The 20,447-nt window shown below is 39.6% G+C and overlaps 1 protein-coding gene across 1 annotated transcript in view; it reads left to right on the forward strand.

Annotated features, from left to right (window-relative positions):
- Positions 1-366: 366 nt before the first annotated feature.
- Positions 367-20,447, forward strand: part of rapgef5a (Rap guanine nucleotide exchange factor (GEF) 5a) — a 45,446-nt gene continuing 25,365 nt past the window's right edge. Inside the window, exons 1-8 of the mRNA XM_020606933.1 lie at positions 367-737; positions 8,358-8,408; positions 9,871-9,977; positions 10,482-10,603; positions 11,587-11,764; positions 17,594-17,675; positions 17,758-17,806; positions 17,969-18,042. Of these exons, the coding sequence (XP_020462589.1) occupies positions 594-737; positions 8,358-8,408; positions 9,871-9,977; positions 10,482-10,603; positions 11,587-11,764; positions 17,594-17,675; positions 17,758-17,806; positions 17,969-18,042 (807 nt within the window). The 5' untranslated portion in view covers positions 367-593. The remainder of the gene's footprint in view (positions 738-8,357; positions 8,409-9,870; positions 9,978-10,481; positions 10,604-11,586; positions 11,765-17,593; positions 17,676-17,757; positions 17,807-17,968; positions 18,043-20,447) is intronic.

The raw sequence follows: 20,447 nt of genomic DNA on the forward strand, positions 1-20,447 counted from the left end.
AAATGGAACGCCAACGCTTCCTGCTTCACAGCATTCTCACTTAAAATACATCTTGAAACCTGAAAAATTGGTTTCAAAATGTAAACACACACACAAAGAGAGAGAGTGAGAGATAGGCCTTTACTGGCTGCTCTTTGTTTACCTATGGAAATTTGAGCCAGGTAGAGTGGTGACGTAGCCCTACCTGGTGCCTTCTACTTTCCTCTTCTCCCTTCCCCCTTACTTTTAGTTTTGTAATAAAATTACAGCTTAATAACTGTAAAATTATAATCAATGTCAAATGCACCGGTGCCACAGGTAATTTTTTCCTGATGTACTAGGCTACCCCGCGTGCGCAACACCCCCCCTCCCGCGCGCGCGCACACACCCGCACATGAACCTGGTAGTACTGGAGCAGGGAGCCATTGCGCGGAATACATTCAGCAGGTCGTTAACACTGCTGGCGGTTTGGCTGCAGATGCAGGTCGCAGAGTGGAAGCGCGAGGCGGGGGGAAATGGCGAACGGGCGCGGGCGGCGGTGCGCCTTGTGAGGATACAGTAGACATTGGGAGCGGAGGCAGGCGGCAGCTCGAGGACAGAGAAGGAGGAGAATCATGGAGGACTCAGAGCCCGCAGAGGACGGCTTGCTCGCGGGCTTGCGGTGGAACCGGAGCGCACGGGACCAGGCTCAGCTCAAACACAAAATCCGGGATCTGCCGGGGCTACTCAAGCACGGGCTGCACCTGCGGAAGAAGAGCGTGAGTATTTCAACCCAACCGCTGTCTGACTGTCTGTCCTTCCGTATTTAATGTATGATAAAGGTTTAATCTTTTCAACCATCAGTTTTCCCGACATCACTCTGTGCTCTGAGCCTGTTTCATAACCCCGTCACGACTCAGGTGTTTTCATTTTGTTACAAGCATATTACTGTCGCAGAGGCACCGTGTGTGTGTATGTGTGTGTGTGTGTGTGCTATATCCAGAATGACCAGATTTGCTGCTGGACACCGTACCTTCACACTCCAGTAGTCAAGGTAACACTACCACCCCCAAAACACACAGACGTACTTACATACCCTATAGAAACACACACATCATATATTTAGCCTATAGGCTATATACAAAGATCACAGTATCTAGAAACTAAGAATTAATTTCCTTATCTGTAAATCACTTATCAATTAATTCATCAAAATAGTAGAAGAACATGCATCATAAGTTCTCAGAGTCCAGTGTGTTGCATGCCCTGTAGTAAAAAGCTCTGATATTTTCAAATAAAATGATGTAAAACAAATACAAACAGCAAATTCTCACATTTGTGAACTGATATTTTTGCTTGTTAAGTATCTTAAACAATACATTAATTAGCTAATGGGTTCTTTCGGTTGATCAAATAGTTATTCTAGCTCTATGCTGTAGTAATTAAACAGATCTATCTCTTTATCCGTTATACTGCATACACAATCCTAGTGAGGCAAATGTTTAGATCCAACCACCTAAAATCTTTCACATAGATACTCTGGTTCTTTTCATAACCACTAAGCAGAAAATGTGTGTGGCTCAGTGTGTCCTGATGTGGACAGAACACACCTGACAAGCCAAATAGCTGCTGAGTGTGTCGGCTCTGCTCCTCCTCATCATCGGCGGCAGCCAGAAGAAAATGTGTCCCTCTGTGGGAATCAGGGACAGACTGCCAGGGCTTCCCATCCCACTGCTGCCAAATGTGCTAAAAATATACAGTGCCGCTTTGGACCATGCAGATGAACAGTTTATGTCATGTTACATCATGTTATTTTAAGTGATGCTTACATGATTATGTAATGTTTATATGGTTGAAGCCACTCTAGCCTTGTCACCTGTCTGATCACTGTAATATGATTATTACATTATCATTACATTATTTCTTATCTGTTTTGTTCTCTGCTGGGATTTAACTTAAGGGAAGCAAATAAGAGAATTCTAAGTAGATTAAGACAAAGTTTTTGTTTTCCTCTCTCCATCTACCTGAGTGTGTGTGTGGGTTCTTGTGTGAGTGAGTGTGCCATGGGTATGTAATGTAAGGGTATGGCTGTTCTGTGCAGACTGGTTCTCTCTAGATGTTGGCAGTTGGCTATGCCTCACCTGGCACACATTCACACGCGCACATGCATGTGCACAGATGCATTTTCTACAAAGGACCTACAGTGCCAAGGATTGTTTTTGCACTGCACTATAAAGCATTCAAACCTGAAATTGTTAAAAAGCACAAACTGACTTCATCCCAGTGCGTTGTGCTGAAACAGCATCTCTTGGCATTCTTCCAGAGGTGGACACTTCTGCACAATGTTTATCTTTTTTTGTTGGTCTGTGGTTTTTGTTCTACTATCTGGGGCCCTGTAACAGTATAAAACATCTGACATAAGCAGTTTTCCCATTACCTAATGTGCTTCTTTATTGTTCGCCGACAGCCTAAGAAGTGAACTGAAACTTTTGTATTGTGCCGAGCCATCTGTCGCCTTCACTTCCTGCCTGCAGCAGCCTCACCTTGGAGGATCCTGTTTTTCATTATTCTCTGTTGTGACTTGCTCTGGTATTTAATTATTTGCCCTCTATTGATTGTGATATGACAAGAGCACATAGATTTGTTTGAAGGAACATTTTACCGAGTTTTCACTTTACTTAGTTTACAACATTTGCCAGAGCGGTCTGCAGTAGACATGTAGAACAACAGGGAAGACCTAGCTAGTTTTCTTTCCTCCTCCTCCTCCTCCTCCTCCTCCAGAGATTCAGCTATGTTTAGGGATGGGTTCCAACAACTGTTTCAATTTTGGATCCAGCTCCAAGTTGGTTAAATACCACATTCATTTGGTTCTGCAACCAGGAAATCCCTTATCTAATCTTTCATTCATGCGTTCTTTTTAGTTAGTTCTCTTTTGCCTCTCTCTGACACTACAGGCAATCATGGGAGCAACAGTGGGTAGGTATATAGAGGGTGGGGGGGGTCTTAATCTGTCACCATCTCTAATTGCAAATATATATAATATCAAATATTAAAAGGAAAAATAACAAAGTATTCCCTACTTGGTAAAATAAAAAATTTAGGTTGAGAGATGCTGCTGAACTTTGTCGTGAGGTGCACTCCAGTAACTATCTCACATCACACCTCTGTGCAAAAAATTATACATATGTGCACAAAATAAGACATAAAAGCAGTCCATAGCCATGATAAATAAAAAAAAAAAACACCCTACACATGTTCTGATCGATCATGTTACAGGGATTATTAACTGCAGATCATGTCACACATACATTGAAGGATATGTTGGATTAGATTTTGATTAGACTTAATTTTATTATTTAAATGTTGATTATCAGTTCTTGGGGACGCTAAGGTCTATTTTTGGGGAGCTAATTTCCTCCTGGTTCCCTCGTGGTTCAAATATTGAGTACAATTGTCAGAGGGAATCTTAAAACAGAGTTGAATGGTGTGCTCATACTATCGTGTTTTTGGGCTGCAGCTTTTTGTCTTTCTTCTAATGAATTTATGGTGGACTACACACTAGATTGCATTGTTGCCTCAAAATGGTCCCAGATTTTTTACATTTTTAAAAAGGACATTTTAATGTGTATTGTAAAAAAATGCATTTTGATGTGAGCACTAGTTGTCAGCCCTTCTTGCGGAGTAAATGCAAACCAAGACTTACAAGGCTTTGACCCAGAGATGGTGTTTAAAAATGTACAGTATGCTGCATGTTTTTAGGCTGTAAAATGATATTATGAACCCTAACGCACCTAGCTATCACACTTCACAGGCACTGTCTCAGTGGAGAGCTGATGATATTCCTTAGAAGATGATCTCATTTCTGCTTTATACATGCAGCAAAACAGTAGCTTGTGATGTGTTTTTATGTCTGCTGGCAATATTTTACATCCATAACTGCATTACGCATTGAGATAAGGAAGATCAAACTGCAAGTGGTGGAGAGAGGCTCAAGCATGTTAACGCTCACTCACTATACAAGCATACACACACATCAGTAGAACCACTGCGCTTGACTGAAAGGTTTAGCACAGTAAATGTGCACGTATTAAATCTGAACTCTATTAACGTCTTAAATAAGCATTTCATGTTACACACATTAAAACAGTTATGCACAATAATGCAAGCATAGAAGTAGTTTAGAGAAGACTAAGAAAGACCAGCAATAGAAGCTGGAGGTAACTCCTGAAACCAGCATGTTGTGAGCAGATATAGACTGGGTGTGTTGGTAAGCCAAAGGTTATATGTGCTGGCAGGTGGGTTTCTTAACAGCTTTACTATGTGTGTATTTGTGTGTATGAGGGATCGGTCGAGGAGTTGACAGAAGCTCGGTGTCAGTGTGTCAATGTGTGTGTGTGAGGGGGCTTGCCAAGCATAGTGTACACACACAGCTCTTCACTGTGCTCAGCAATCTAATCTGAGAGTAATCCATTTCTTACAGATAATGACCTTGCTCTCTCTCTCTCTCTCTGTATACACACTTGGAAGTCATCACACAGATAAGCGTGTCAGCATGTGCTCTCTCTTTTTAGTCATTATTATTCTTCTCTTCTCTACTCTTCTTCTCTGTCACTCTCTTTTTGCCTTTGGTGTACTAACAGCAACGGGCTGTACACCCTGTGATGGAGGAATGTGCGCTTGTTCGGAAAAGAAACTGAAGAACAGACAAAGAGACTCGCAGGAACGTAGCCAGTAGATGTTTCTCTCATCGTGTGATATAGTATGAATAAAATACCTCTCGCACTGGTGTGCCTGGTTTGTGAGAAGAGATGATGGTGGAGAAACAAAGACCTGTCGAGAGATTTGTGTGCACCAGACAGGGAGACTGCGAGATGGAGAGATAAGATAGTGACCAAGACAAAAGAGCAAGACAGAGACAGTCAGAAACAATTTATTTAGTCTGTGTGCTTGGCTGGCTGGGGTGCTCTACACTGCATGTCTTTACACATAAACACAGAAAAAAAAAAACACCCATCTTTAGTGATATCTAGAGGTATGTCAGGACGTTTTTTTGTTCTCAGAGTTGATAAATCTGAAAGTTGGTCCTAATGAAAGAACAGTTGTTGGTTTTTTTTTGAGAATTTCTGTCACCTCTAACTTTCTCTGTCGTCAGTGTTAAGGCTACAGCTAATGACTGTTTTCACTGTCGATTTAATCTGCTGATTATTTCCTTGATTATTCAAATACAAACAGCGCTGCACATAACCCCCTTTTACACTTTGGCTTCTATATTAACAGTATTTGTGTTGCCTCTACTCATGATTGATGTCTGTCAATCTGTCAGTCCTGGATCAGCTTATTTGTCTGTGCTGCACTGGGTGACGTTTCCTCATTGAGAAACACCAGACCCTGATTTTTTTTTATTTAAATGTTGCCTCAAAGCCGTAACATTTTGCAGCATTTGAAGTAAGCAGGAGTCAAGGGCTCATGAACAAAATCTCTCGATATTCCTAATGTAATATTAGGGTCTTGTGTTTCATGGGAGGAAATATGTCACCCAGTACAGCGATGTTTCCCTGATGTTTTTTAATTGTTTTTGAACATCAGTGAAGATCACAGACAAACAAACTACTCCACTTCTGACAGACTGACAGAAATGAATCATGGTTGGAGGCAAATTACTGTTGGGTTTATTCTCTGAATGGGGACTGTTTAAAATGGCCGCCCTTATCCTTTAAACAAAGCCAGACACGCAGTCATTTTCTAAGCTAAGCTAACAGTCGCTGTCTGTTGCTTCACGTTTAAGAGATAAACATGAGAGTGGTATTGATGTTTTTCTCTGACTCTTAGCAAGAAAGCAGAGAAGCACTTCTAACAAAAGCTGAAGTATGTCTTTAATGACATGCAGGTAAGCTTTGAACTGGAGCAGGCACTCTGTTTGAATAAGATATTTGTACCACTGTATGTTCTCTTGCTCTTGTGTGTGACATCCCAGACATTATCATTGCTCTAGTGAGGATCATGCACATTGCTCAGCATCTCCCTAATTATCCTTTTACTTCATTTTCTTGCTGCTCAAAGCCATAGCCAAGCTTTTCTCTCCCTTTGTCTTTTGTCTCACTCATTCTCTCTATGACGATTACAGTTAGAATGATCTCTTCGTCTCTCACCACCACATCTCTGTCTCTTTCTCCGCCTGTCATGCTCATATCATCCATCATATATTCATAGACTATTGCGAATTGTTCAGGCTCCCTCTTCTTTTCTCGTCTTGCAGTCTAACTCATTTATATTTTTCCCCTACATCTATCTTCCACAGTTGCTTTTCATTTGTTCCATCATTTGATCTCACCGTAGCTCTCGATTCGTCATCTACTGGTGGCTTTTCATTGTCAGCTAGGGTGAAGGGCAGCAGCGGTCCATTTTTTCAGTGTTCCCAGAGGAAGTCAAACGCACAACTCTCCCAGTGATCCTGTTGCACTCCTATTGCAGGAGGTTCTTGTCTGCCTGTTTTTAATGAACGCCGGCAACGTGATCATCGTACTGATACAGCTCTACACTTTATATTTTTGTCATGGATGCACTGCTATGGTATTTTTCAAAGCAGATGCCATATCGGATATTTTCTCACTCATGTCTGTTGATCATGATGCTGAATTGTTGTAAGACTGCAAAAATACAAGTGCACAAAGACACTTATATTTACAAAATATATTCACCTCTTGGAAGTTATCATGTTAGGAATTTTTGACACTAATCAACAGAAAAAGTACTTTTTACTATCAACTTGAAAGCACATCTCTGTAAGTCACTCTTTTAGTTTGTGTGGATAAGTTGGTTATGAACAACTTCTCATTATTCTTTGTAAAAACAATGGCCTGCTTCCATGAGGCTGCTTCCATTACTGCTCTTTTTTGTACTGTGACACTGTTTTTGTGTGCCACTGTACCGTGTCCGTTTTTTTTTTCATTGTTTAATGATTGATGTCACTGAATCATTAAAGTGTTCAAACACTTTTAGGAAACCTTTCAACAGATTTGTTTGGAATTCATCTTTGTCTTCATGGTGTAGTTTTAGCCAAGAGATGGACGAACCAACTATTGCGCCCTGTAGATACAGCTGTATTTAACCCAAAATCCTGTGATCTTTGTTGAACTTCTAGTTAGGTGTGTCAGTGTCAAGCAACCATTCTGTGCCTTACATTTGTATTTAATGTATATACTTCTAAAGATTTTTAAAATTTCTCTTAATCAGTGGCTAAAGGCTTCTTCAAAACACAGTGATTTAGTGTTGTAAAGCAATAAAACCTGACAGTGTTCCAGGGAGGTGATTACTTTTATAGACACTGTAAAAATTTCCCAGCATGGTTTGGACACTATCAGATTAAGTTTTTTCTTCAGTCACTGTAGTTGTTTTTACAAACTTAATAATGAATAGTGGCCATATATTAAGGGTAGAAAAAAATTATAACAGCTAAGAGCTTCTAAAACTGGTATTGTTTTATTAGCGATGCACCAAATATATTTTTATTTCACAACCCAGTAGTGTCATTTCTCATTCTTTTTTGGTTCGATAAACCACAAGCGGTCATAAAACCTGTTAAGATCTGTTTTCTTCAAAAATAGTTAATGGTTTTTATTGTGAGTTTTATGAGGCTCTCAAACATTTTAATTCAGCAGCAGGGCAACAACAACAAGGTGTTAGTAAATTACATCGCACTATATTACACTGCAGTGCAATACCAAAACAGATGTCTGCATGCAATGCCATTTCTGCTCTGCTTGATCCAGGACTCACTATCCCCTTTAATCTGTTTTATGACAAATGTAGCACCGCAGTTTCAACACTGTCATCTAGCTGCTCTGGCGCCATAATAATCCATAAAGATTAAGATCTTATTTTCCTGATAGGGGAAGTAGAGGTGAAGCGTATACACTAAGGGCAGAGGCTGCAACATGATGGTAGCATCTATGAAGAGACTTGTCATGTGTCACTTTAATATTTATAGCTGTCTTGTTGTACTGAATAATTGTCTTGTAATGTTGAACAATAGAACCTATAAATGCATTGCTTCATGTGTTATATTATTGTATCTTCATTGTTTACTTTGTCCTAGTTTCACTTGAACGTGTGCCCATGTAAACTATTAGGTTAGATAATCATCAGACACTAAAAATGAATAACCACCTTCTTTGGCAAACATGTATCACTGTAGCACTGTATTATCTGCTTGAAGTGTCACTTAAAGCAGATAATAGAATCAGAAAGTGTGTGTATGAGCAATGGCTCTTAGTGCTAAAACCAGTCTAATGTTTTTGGAATGGTCAAACTGGTCTGTCTCATTTTGGAGTCTTGTTTGTTCAGTGTAGTTACTGTGTGTGTGTTGGCCTTGACAGCTTGTGTGCATTTTGTTTTAACAGCAATCACCTGACACTATCCCTGGACCGAGCACTGGACCTGCAGTACACAAGGTAAGGAAACATACTCTACACACTGACACACAAACACACACAGCTGATGTCGTCATTCTTTTAGTTTTGCTGTGTGATCCAAAGGGTTTGTTTAGCCTCAATACAGGTGACATAAGTGATGATTTCGACTTGGATTGTTTCCAAACTCGTTATTAAGTACACATGCAAACTCACACACATTGTGTTTCCCTAACTTCAGGGGACATTACATTGACTTAAATTCATTTCCTGGAGACTTCCCCTAACCTTAACCATAATCACTATGTGCCTAACCCTAACCTCACCCTAACCTTAAACCAAGTCATTGGTCTATAATGCAATGATTTGCTTTGTGATTGTGTAAACAGATTTATATCCCCACAACATGAGTAATACCAGGCTACACACACACACACACACCACACATACACTCATTCACACATCCTTAATTTTTTATTCATCACTATAATATGGTTTTTCAAATATATCAGTACTGCACTCTGAAAAAGGCCTGATTTATGTGCACTACTGTTAACCTTGTGCTAAAAATCTTTCTCTGCTTGGTTGTGTGTCCCCTCAGCAGTGTTGTAATGTTTTTACTGGTTCTATTTCACTATATTTTCTTTATATCTTTGCTCAGTGTACATGGCTATTGATGGTGTATCGAGAGCAGTATGACGCTGGTAAAAGCTCATTGCCCATGCACCGAAGTAGCGAAATACTTTCAAAAAGGAGCTGTAAACTCAGCCAGTTGAAATCTTCCAACCTCTGTTTTGTTACAAGATATTAGTTAAAAATTATTTGCCAAGAATTGAACCTGGCCGTACCAATCAATAAACTATTGAGATTTGTTTAGGTGATAGTGACACGGAGCAGTGCTTTATTTGGAATTTTAAGTTAGGCCTGACATCCACTTCTTGATTATCAAATGTTGATGTGATGAGCTACTTCATGGTGAAAATGATCCTGCAACTGCATGTGCTATTTATCACCTCGGATTTATTTAAAAGCCCATTTTGGTTAGGTGAGGTGTGTGCCAGTCTTTCTAGAGCAACTTGAAAATCTGAAGCAAAATAAGCCTCAGCAAAGACGTAGTTACAAATCATTTGTCATTGAGTTTGAGCCAATTACCTGTCAAGTAATTGGATCAACGCCCATGACTGAAGAAAATGTTGATCATGGCTTGGCAGATCACACTGCGGGAGGTCAAGTCTGTTGGCTGACTGTGTGAGCTTGATTGAACCCAGCCTCTTTGTTTTAGAGATATTGATGAGATGACCTCTGTAATGATCAGCAAATCTGCTTAAAGCCCAAGACATGAAGGTGAAATAAAAACTGTATGTCTGTCAAAACCTGCAGTGCACAGAGACAGCAACATTCTGATTATGACAATAACTAACTGCAGTCTTTTACTCATGGCTAAAATTTTAGCTGTATTTTTTAATTGCTTTGCTTTCAGACAAAACATTTTTTTGTGTTTCAGTCTTGTTCCCAGAGTTTCCCGTGTGCTGGACGGGCTGTGAGGAACGCCTTCCTCTCTCACGGACCATACCCAGCTAAAGATAAAATACACCTGGCCAGAATCATACGGTACGCTTGTCTCTGTCTGTGTGGAGGGCACTGTCTTATCAGTCACTGTTGAGCGCCATCCTGATTGGCCAGTCAAGCTAAATACAGTAAGATGACCAAAGTGTGATGTAGACAATAGATAGACAGGATGGTCCGGGAACACCCTCATACTACACATACAGTGCACACAGATGCATACAGATAACTATGTGGACCTCTGGACACAAATGTAGCTCGATACTGCTGTTGCTTGCACATACTGTACACCCACGCAAACACATACACACACACACACACACACACACACACACACACACACACACACACCCACACACACACACACACACACAAAGAGTTTATCATGAGGGAAAGCAGATGTAAAGTATTCAGCGTTTCAGAGGAAAAGGCTTATAAAGAACTAATGAATAGTCAATGAATATTGATTAAATAAAAAGCCAAGCTTTGTGCCAGGGGAAGAAGTGTACTTACGGCCTGAAAATGTTTTTGAAATGTGTATTTTAACAGGCGTAGCTATGTGGGTGTGGAGCTGGTGCAATGGCTGTGTGAGCAGTGTGTGTATGTGCGCTGTCGGACTACCGCTGTGCGTGTCTGGCAGGTGCTGCTGGAGCTGGGAGTCCTGTTGTCTGGTAAAAGCACAGCCACACACACACACACACACTAACATGCCTGAAGGTTGGACTGTGCTTCAGAATTTATAGTCACACATTTCTAAAGAGACAACTGAAGGACCAGTTCACCCAGTAATTTCTAGTAGAACAGAAAGATGAATTCACCGTCTCAGCACATGAGCCTGACTTTGACTGAGGTTGTGTCTAGTAAAGATATTAATATCACCTTTTTGAGAATATCTTTCCACATGGTAAAGTTACACCAGACTTCAGTTTACTGTGTAGCCCACCTTCACTCATCTCTGTAATTATTCTTTATTTATCCTGGTTTTAAACAGAGCACTGTGTTTCTGTCCTTCTCTAGAACTAAGTGTTTGTTATAAACTAGTGATGTACATTCCTTTTACTGCTGTTTATTAAACAGTAGTAAGCTACTGTACATAGTCAGTGTGGCTTAAATAATTATTCATATCTTCCTTGTGATGTTTTCAGAGCACGGCTTGTATATATTTAACCCAATTAAATATAGTATGTACATAATAATAATGATGATAACCTTTTTACCACTACACCACTTCTTATTTGTAAGTTAAATGAAGCATCAAAACAGTAACATGCCAGAATGCAGAACAGAGAGATATGCTCAACTAAGAAAAATTCTAAAATGCACAATTCTTCAACTGGGCCCTGGACCTGGTCCCATGTCTTTTCATTGTACTTGGTATGTTGAATATGGTGGGTAATGGTCACATTTCTGGCTTCTCATTGAACTTAATTTATTTGAATGTGAATGGAAGGAATTATTAATGCTAGATCAACTGTTAATTTGAACTACAAACAATTATACTTATAGTAAGATTGTTCAGTCTTCTTCCTGTAGACTGTCACTCATTGATGATGCACGGTAGGAGAGCTAAGAAGGTGTCTGCTCCACTAATGAAACCTACTACTTCTCACATTATTTTTGGGTATGTTTGTTTATTTGTCTTTTCTTTCTACAGTGGACCAGCGAGTTGTGTTTTCAGATTCAAACTCTTACTACCAGTTCAGCTTTGAGGAGTGTGACTCCGCCTCCTGTGAGTTTTGCTCCAATGAGGGGGAGTGGCCTGAGGCAGTTAGGCTCCTCCTACAACTTGCCCCATATGTCCAGTTTCGCTCAGGGGGCGAAGTCAACAGCCCGTAAGTGTCCATTAAAATTTGATTGCTAGTATTACTGGGATAGATGGATGAATAGTAGGGCTATCACTTTTTCAAAAATCTAGTTTGAACTAGACAGCACTTAGAGCGCAAACCTCCGCCAAGGCGGCTCACTGTCCACATAATGCTATTACATCTAAAACTAATACCCCCATGATAGTTGGACCGCCATGATACGTATGATTGCTTTACTATGAAAACCTGCCCCTAGGATATGGAATCACATTGATATCATCATTAGTTTGAAATTTTTTCAAGAAAAATTATATTTCACCTATGAGGATTTTATTTGGGATCTATCTCAGTAACTGTTGAAGATATGTTGAACGAAATCCTGTACTGAAACAGCAGAGGTCCAGCTACAGTTTGGTCTTTGTTGCAAGTCTGTAGCATTATGTGTTGTCTCACATTAGTGAGTTTTCCTTGACAGTCCTGATGGATGGATTTTATTAGTCAGCTTATTTTGTTGTAACAACAAAATTGTAATTTCCATTATTGTCTATTGTGTCTTTATGTCAGTGTGTGAATTTGTTACAGAGTGTTGGTCATACTTATTGTGCATGCGGCTTAGTTGTGATGTGCTGGATGATCGCCAGTGACCTGAAGTGGAAGTCCCTTGCGCTGGTAAATTATCAGAGTGATAGTGTTCCCATTTACAATTGATTTGTGATTGAGGTCATTTGTCTCTCTGATGATTTACTGTGAAAAGTGAGATGTGACTGTGTTTGAAGTGTCGGTCATTACTGCCAACATAAATACACATTCTCTCGAAGATCTTCCTCAAATCCCAGTGAGAAACAATCTCTATACAGTGTTTTAAATCCTCAGTCTATATGTGTGAGATATATACATTCATGTGCACACAACATTCACATGCATAGAAAAAATACATATACAGAAAAACTGACACATAATGTGATCACTCACACACATGAGATGGGCTCTGAAACTCTCACACACTTGCAAAGTGGTGTCAGCTAGCGTAGTCTGCTTTGCTGCTGCTGGGGTGGGATTCCTACTGAGGCTGCTACTGAACTCAATCTGTCAGTCAGAGAAAGAGAGAGATGAAGACGAGTGGGGCGGTAACGAAAAATGGAGTATATATGTAAAGTGAAAGATCAAGAGCACACGTCAACACGTTCATCTGTGTGTTGACTTCAGAGGGGTGTATCTACAGACAGACACCAGAGTTAGACAGTGAGGGGAGCTGAATGTCATTCTTGCTAATATAAATCTCATGTTTCATACTGTATATACTTCTGTGGTCTGTGTCGGTTAGATTATATACATTATAGTGGATGATATGCATACTGTAGGTGCACTGCACCACGGTCTTTTAACAGGTTGACAGACTGCAGAGAAATGCTGGAAGAGATTTGGGTTATTGGCATTTTACCTAGCAATCTCATTTTAGCACATTTCTAATAGATTTCATTTGAGGGCTTTTTAGAATCGCTGTCTAGTTTTACCAGTGCTGTTATGAGAGCAACAAGGTGAAAAAGCAAGCCAGACTAACATTTACATGACAAAGGGATCTGCATGTGTTTATCACAAAGTGTTTTTTTTACGTGCACACACTCAAATGAAGGGATTTATGCTGTATATAACTTTTATCCTAAGAATTCTTATAGATGAGTTTTATATGAAAAACACTGTAGGTGGCCCAAATATTTTGTAGGTTTTTGCCTGAAACTACATCTGCAAAATATAGATGTTTTGCTTTTGCAGATTAGACATAGAATTTGTGTATTCGACAATCCCTTCTGCTGTCGGTGTCTCTCTTTGTCTGCTGCACTACTTCTCTGCAGGCATCCTTCCTCTTGCTCCATCTTACATTCTCATTTTCTCCGTTTCTTTTTTTGTTGATGTAAAGGGAAGGAAACACCTGATGTAACCCCACTAGCTGCTACCAAGAGATTTGATGATGCATCATTATATATACTGATCCATTAATGTTAATCCTTTTTGGAAATTATAACAATGAGATACAGTTAACAGTGGGCTCATAAACAGCAATAGTTTAAATAAAGTCCTGGCAGTGTGCAATGTCTAAAGGTGTCTGAACCTGCTTAAGCCTTAAGATTGTGTTGTGGTGTTTTTGATCCCAGTGTATTTTCTTGCAAGTCCAGTTATTTTTTATTTGTGAAACTGTAAACAGATATAGAATTTTTATTAGGCAAATCAGTACTTTTTTTTTTTTTTATTGGTCAAATATGGTGTATTAGTTCTAATTAGAGTGCTTCTTAACTTCAAAAAGTCTTTCTCTAAAAACAAATATTGAAAAATGGGAGGGTAATTTAATATTCAGGCTGATTAAATATTTAATGAAATCCAAACAGAAGATATAGTACACTATCTGTTTGGAACAGGGATCTTATCCTGAGCTTATCTTCATGGGGCCAATGCATGCATTAAAGGCAAAGTGCATGTGTGTTCTCAGCTTATGTTGTTACCAAACTTGTAATTAGAGGAATGCACTATTTTTGAAGGTGCCGCAGCAAGATTGTGAATGCAGCCAGGTGTAACTGATGCTTATGCTCCTCATGAATCATGGCTCCCGGTCTCTCGCAGTCATTTTATCTAATGAAGCAAGCATTAAACCGACAGTGATAATATGTGATAAGGCATTAAACTCTTTCCTAGTGAAGCCAGAGAACAACTTGCTAAATAAATAGATTACCTCCTCTGCATCATGCATAGAAGCTGTTTCTTAGTTTGTCATTATTCACCTCCTATAAACACTGCCAGCATGTTCCAAAGCATTGCAGTGTCTGAACAATATTTGCCACCCTGCCCATTATGGTTTTGACATTTATAAAGTTACTGTTCACTGATCACTTCAATGCTCGACAGATACATGTTGACAGGAAATTATTAAAACAAGACTGTCATGGTTTCGAGCAGGATTCAGACTTCAGCTTTATGCATCATAGCACCTTGAATCTTAAAAATTTATTTGGGCAGTTGATAATTTACCAGAGTGAGTCAAAAATTAACAATACACAAAAAAACATCTTGCTCTCTGTCTGAATTCATTTCGCTTTCAATTGAGCGAGTATTGCTGGAAAGGAATTTAAGGTTGTGAAGGTTTAACTATCAGAAGATGTCCTGCGCCCTGCCCTACATCACGACATTTGTTAATTTAACTATATCAGGTTTAGCTACAGTATGTCTGAGTGTGGACTGTTCATAGAGAAGTTAACGTTTAGGTTTAGTGTGCTCCATTCACAGTAGCACACTAAACCGAATCACTGATTTCAGTCCCTTTCACAGTAATATCAGCACCTTCCCAGTATAATCTAATCTAGTTCAATAGCGCTACAACAAACACACTTAAGGCTTTGTGGGGCTCACATATTCAGATTATGTTGAGAATGTTATGTAGAAACAATAATTTTAGCTCAACATTAGGTATTTTTACTCTGTAATGTTGTGCAGTGCACCCAAACCTCAGTGTCAGCTTCACAGAGAAAATTGTTCTGGTAGTGCTACTACAGTATATTTAATTCCACATTATTGTGGTGATAAATGTAAGTAATTACTCTGATAACATTCTGCTGTGTGACTGGCAAAAACGAGGAAAATGCTCAAAATATAAGAGCATAATGCACAAATCTGTGTATTTGCCAAAGGCTTTCTCTTTGTTCCCACATACTTTATACTATATTCATTACATCTATATGCATACTTTATTGTTGGGTGTAGTAAGGGGTGACGTCAGTCAATAACAATTAAGACATTTTTCCTTCCTTTGAAATATAGTATTATCTGCTTATCATTATACAGAGCAGAATTTCCAGAAGCTAAAACATGACACCTTAGCTTGGGAGGAGATACCACACTTGCTTTGTATCATGCTCTAGTCCCAGACCAACCATTGGTTTGTGTGTTTAAAAAGAAACGGGCAAAAAGCCAAACAGACTTGGTAAAATGCTGCAGGAACATTTTGGCTTGACAGAAACACAACTAAACTGATTTTTTCAAAATAACCTTGTAGATCTACATTGTGGCACAGACATTTGTTGTTTGGCAACATTCAGAACACAAACACGTTAATATGCATTACGGTATCTAAAATGTAGTTATTTTTCAGGAAAAGTAAGTTAACATATTGTTCACAGTGAGAAGTCGTGAGCTTGTGCATAGGATCTGCTCTGGTAAATTACAAAATACCATGGATGGTCTGAAAAGGAAGGCAGTGCCAGTACCAGTTGTGTTAATCCTCTATTAATACTGCTGCGTGCTGATTGGTGACACACCTCCTACTGTACTTCTCTTCCAGCTCTGGTACACTGAGACTTAATGGTGAGTCACCAAATTACCACATGAACACTGGCTCAAAACATAATGAGCCTGAGAGGAATAGATTTAGCATGATGGCTCAGAAAAGATTTTCTCTGTTTCACAGTCCGCTAATAGTTCTGCATTTGTCAGGAGACAAAAAACAAAAATCCCTACAATTTAATTGCTGCGGCAACTTAATAATTTTCTGTTCTTTCAATTCAGCCAGATGTTGTAGCAACAGTTATCTTATGTTATACACTGTAAATTCCGAAGAGGGAGCACAACCACCAAAGTTTTATTTTGACAATAGAAATATGGCATTTTCACACTGCTTTGAGGCTACCTGTCTTTGTCAGAGCTGATAGCTGAAGTGTCAGGCTGAGAGCTACATGTTATCGCCGCCTCTCCCAATTCTACATCTATCATTCCCTTAACAGATTACAGTGTATAAACTCACATATGCACAGCCACACAGGGCTTCATCTTCCCTCCTCCACAACTAATACTAGTGCCACTGGGATCTGCTGATAAAATCCAAATTGTGTGTGTGTGAGTGAGAGTTTGTGTACAGTTTTTGTGTCTTTTGTGGGGGTGAAGCAGTGTGTGGGAAACCATTCCAAACAGTGGTTTTGTGAGGGAACATATTAGATAAGGGCCCTTGGGTCTAGTCTGGTGTTGCTGAAGACAAACTCTACAGCCTCGTATTATTGCTGTAGGAATACTGCCTTGTTTAACATGAAACAACCACCTGTTTATACAGCACACACACGCACACAAATGATTTCATACACTGATGCACTCAGAAAAATTGTGAACACATGAATGCACTGTAGCCAATCACATTGCTCCACACACACACACAGACACACACTTCATGAACAGCAATAGAAGGGTATGTCTGGGAGCTCCTGTGTTTTAAATGAAATCACATGAAGAAGAGAAGGGGGTTCTGAGAGATGCTCAGTGTAAAGATATGCAAGCAGTGAACTCAGATGGGAGGGAAAATTAAACAGGCAGGCATGACTCTGCTGAATACTGCATGAAGTATTCACACAGAAGGTCTTGTCATCTGCTGTATGTTCATAATGTTTAGGTCGGAAATTAGTCTTGAATTTGTTGAGTCTGTAAGATGTCAGAAAATACCCTTTACAAAACCCAAGGTGATGTCTTGAGATTTCTTATTTTGTCTCATCAACAAACACCCCCCAGATTACAGCAGGTGATTTAGTAATTTAAGTGCTAATTGTTTCAGTGTAATTAAGATGTTTTGGTGCAAGGTTAAGTAACATGGTCACTCCCTAGCTACTCTTATGTCATTCATACAGATCAGCAAAGTGTCATTTTATTTTTCTGCTGTAAAAACATCCAGCTCAGTAGGTGGCTTTTTGGTTGTAGTTCCTCTCTAGGCAAACCAGAGGGCAGTGCAGAGAGTGTCAAAACTCCACATGCAACTTTTTTCTCTGGAGGTTATTCGATCAGAATAATGCACTTTTCAAATGCAAATAAATATGTGTGTGTGTCTCCAAGGTCCGAGGAGGACTCAGAGGGCAACAGGGACATCTGCAGTGAGATTCTACAGATGAAGGCTCTTGAGAGGCTCACCTCTACGGTCAGTGTGTGCATGTGATCTGAGAAACAGTAAATACAGTATCTCCACATTGTTGTGACATATTCCACTTTTTCTCCAACAGGTACAAAGTGAGTTGGCGGCCGCTCTTGCCCGAAAGACTCGCAAAGCTTGTAAGTACACATTTAGCCTGTGTGTGTTGTTCCTGAGACATTTCCCTGGTGTGTGTGTGTTTTTTTTTTTAACTACAAGAAGATGGAGCAACAAAGAATGTGCTATATAATAACAGTACAGAACTGCCAGTCGAACTTGATTCTGTTTGTGATTGGTTGCAGTATCAGAGCAGGACTCTGAGACGACGGAGACAAGCCAACAGGAGCCTCACACACCCAGCGAGCAAAGCAGCCCAGTAATACACACACACACACACACACACACACACACACACACGGAAGCATGCTGTACATACATTCCTACAGTCACACTAATAAAGCTTTTAATTTTGGTATAATACTATGGAGAGAGTAACATAGTCAAGTCTGCAGCAGTTATGGCAGGAAACATCTCTTGACACCAAGCATAATCAAAAGACTAAAATGCAGTTTTTAGTGCTGCTGAAATACACTGAATCATTGTTAATTTAACCTTAGCTGGCAAACTGCCGCTGTCATTGTCTGTATCACTAAATGAGTAAGGGGGATGTTATTTATTTGTTACTGCTGCTCCACAGTTTGCCTGCTTATTACGATGCTGTGTATTGGTGAGGGTTCACAGTTTTCATTTCGCACTGTAAAGCTTTTGAAAGCTGTACTAACAATGTTAAAAACAAAGGGCTGGAAATGGACCAGGTTATTTGCTTTCTGATTCCATCTCTGTACAGTGGAAATCTCTCTGTTTCCATTAATTATTCATTCCCAGATTACACCAGAGAGATGAGGAAGAGACAACAAAATAAATGCTTTTCTAAACACAATTACACATACAGTACTGTAGATAAGTGGTTGATGTGTTTTTGGCTTATGACCTTCTCATACAACAAGATGGCTCCTTCCAACTGCTGGTCAGTGTTTGCATTTGTCTGTCACAACTGAAGAGCGCTTTTCCTCAGCTGTATTCTAGCGGTTTTTTTTTTTTTCTTACAAAAAAGTGAAACATTTGAGAAAAATCTAAATAATAAGCTTAAAGGTTTTATGTTGTTTCTGACCCCTTACGTCTTACTGCATGTCCACATGTCCATTCAGGGCTTCACTCTAGCTGAGTCATGTGTCCGCTGTGATGTCAGTGTCAACCTCAAATGTTTCCGAACTGGAGTGTCTGTCCTTCAACCAGATTTATAATTTGGTGTGGAATTATTTTGCTGACCTGTGTTTTGCGTTTTGTGTGTACATTGAAAAGACATTCACAGCTCGTTTACTGTAGATGCTAACAGATGCTTTGTGGCTGTACTTTAATATGACGACCTTTCGTCACCTCAGACTTTTGTTATAAATATCAGTGCAGTTGACTTCACAGCACAGCTGCTGCCATTATCATGTATTTTTGTTTATTATAACAGTCTTATGATCATAAAATAATGATTAGCAATCTGCAGCTGGGCAGCTCAGTAATGGCTGCTGGTTAATACAGTAGGCCATTTCTGAACCAAAATCAAAATTTTATACTCATTCTGTTCATCTGGCAACATAAAACGTATTGTAAATGAGAAGAGCTATAACAGCTTGTGAATTCAGCCACATTAAACACTATGATCAGTGATCACAGATATCAGAAGGGGACAGGATCTCAAATAGCTACAAACAGGCTACATATAACACATTTTTCTGTGAATGTGTTAAGACAAGGTAAGATGGCATTTAAAGACATTATATAAGTTCTACAGTTACCGCCATTATAGCTCTCTTCAGAGACAAGCTGCTGTGGCTAATATAGAACTGGCCTGTAAAGGTAAAGGATCTGAGCAAGGAGCCATTCATGTCCCCCAAGTGAGATGCTCTGGTCACAGGGGACACGGACATTGTGCAACAACACCAGAGTTGGTGGACATTGGCCATTAGAATGATAAAAAATAAAAATATACAAAATAAAGTAATTTAAAAAAGCACAACTGCAAACTATTAAGGATCACACAGTGGTCCCTGATGTACAGAACAGACCATTGCTTTCTACACAGATATTTAGATTTTTCAACTCCAACTCAACTTAAAGCTACAGTATGCACCTTTTTCAAATATTTTAGTTGTAGAAATCTGCTCCAAAGCTTGTCTTAATGTGGAGAGGTGCTGTCGAAGCCTCCTGTGACCCAGACTCATTGAACAGCACTGGCAACAGTGCAGAGATTATAGCTTCTAAAAGGTTTTGAGTGGGAGAGATTTTCAATTATTTCTGCTTCAGTAAGTTTTGTTGAATTCTCACCTATTGTAACTTCATAATGACAGATATATGAAGAGCTGGGCAGAGTGTGGTGGAGTGTAGTAGAGCAGGGAGAGGGAGTGCAGAGTGGATTGATTTGGAGTTTCACGCTAAGTTACATACTGTAGCTTTAACTAGACTGGAGATTATTTTAGTTTCAGGTTATTCATCAGCCTACTGAAAGTCTCATACAGATCTCAGACACAGGAGATCAAAGAGAAATTAAGGGCCCAGTGGAAGAGAGAAGGAGACAGATGGAGACAGCTGCTCAGTACAAACACCTTTATCTTCTGTGTGTTCTGTGTCGAGGACAGGAAACAGGTTAAAAGGAAGTAACTAGGGCCATGGGACTGTGGCTCTGATCTGTGTGTGTACGTGGCTATTCTGCTAGATAGGAGTTGTCAA

The sequence above is a fragment of the Monopterus albus genome, unplaced genomic scaffold (genome assembly GCF_001952655.1).
Source record: "Monopterus albus unplaced genomic scaffold, M_albus_1.0 scaffold82.1, whole genome shotgun sequence".
Taxonomy (NCBI): Eukaryota; Metazoa; Chordata; class Actinopteri; order Synbranchiformes; family Synbranchidae; genus Monopterus; species Monopterus albus.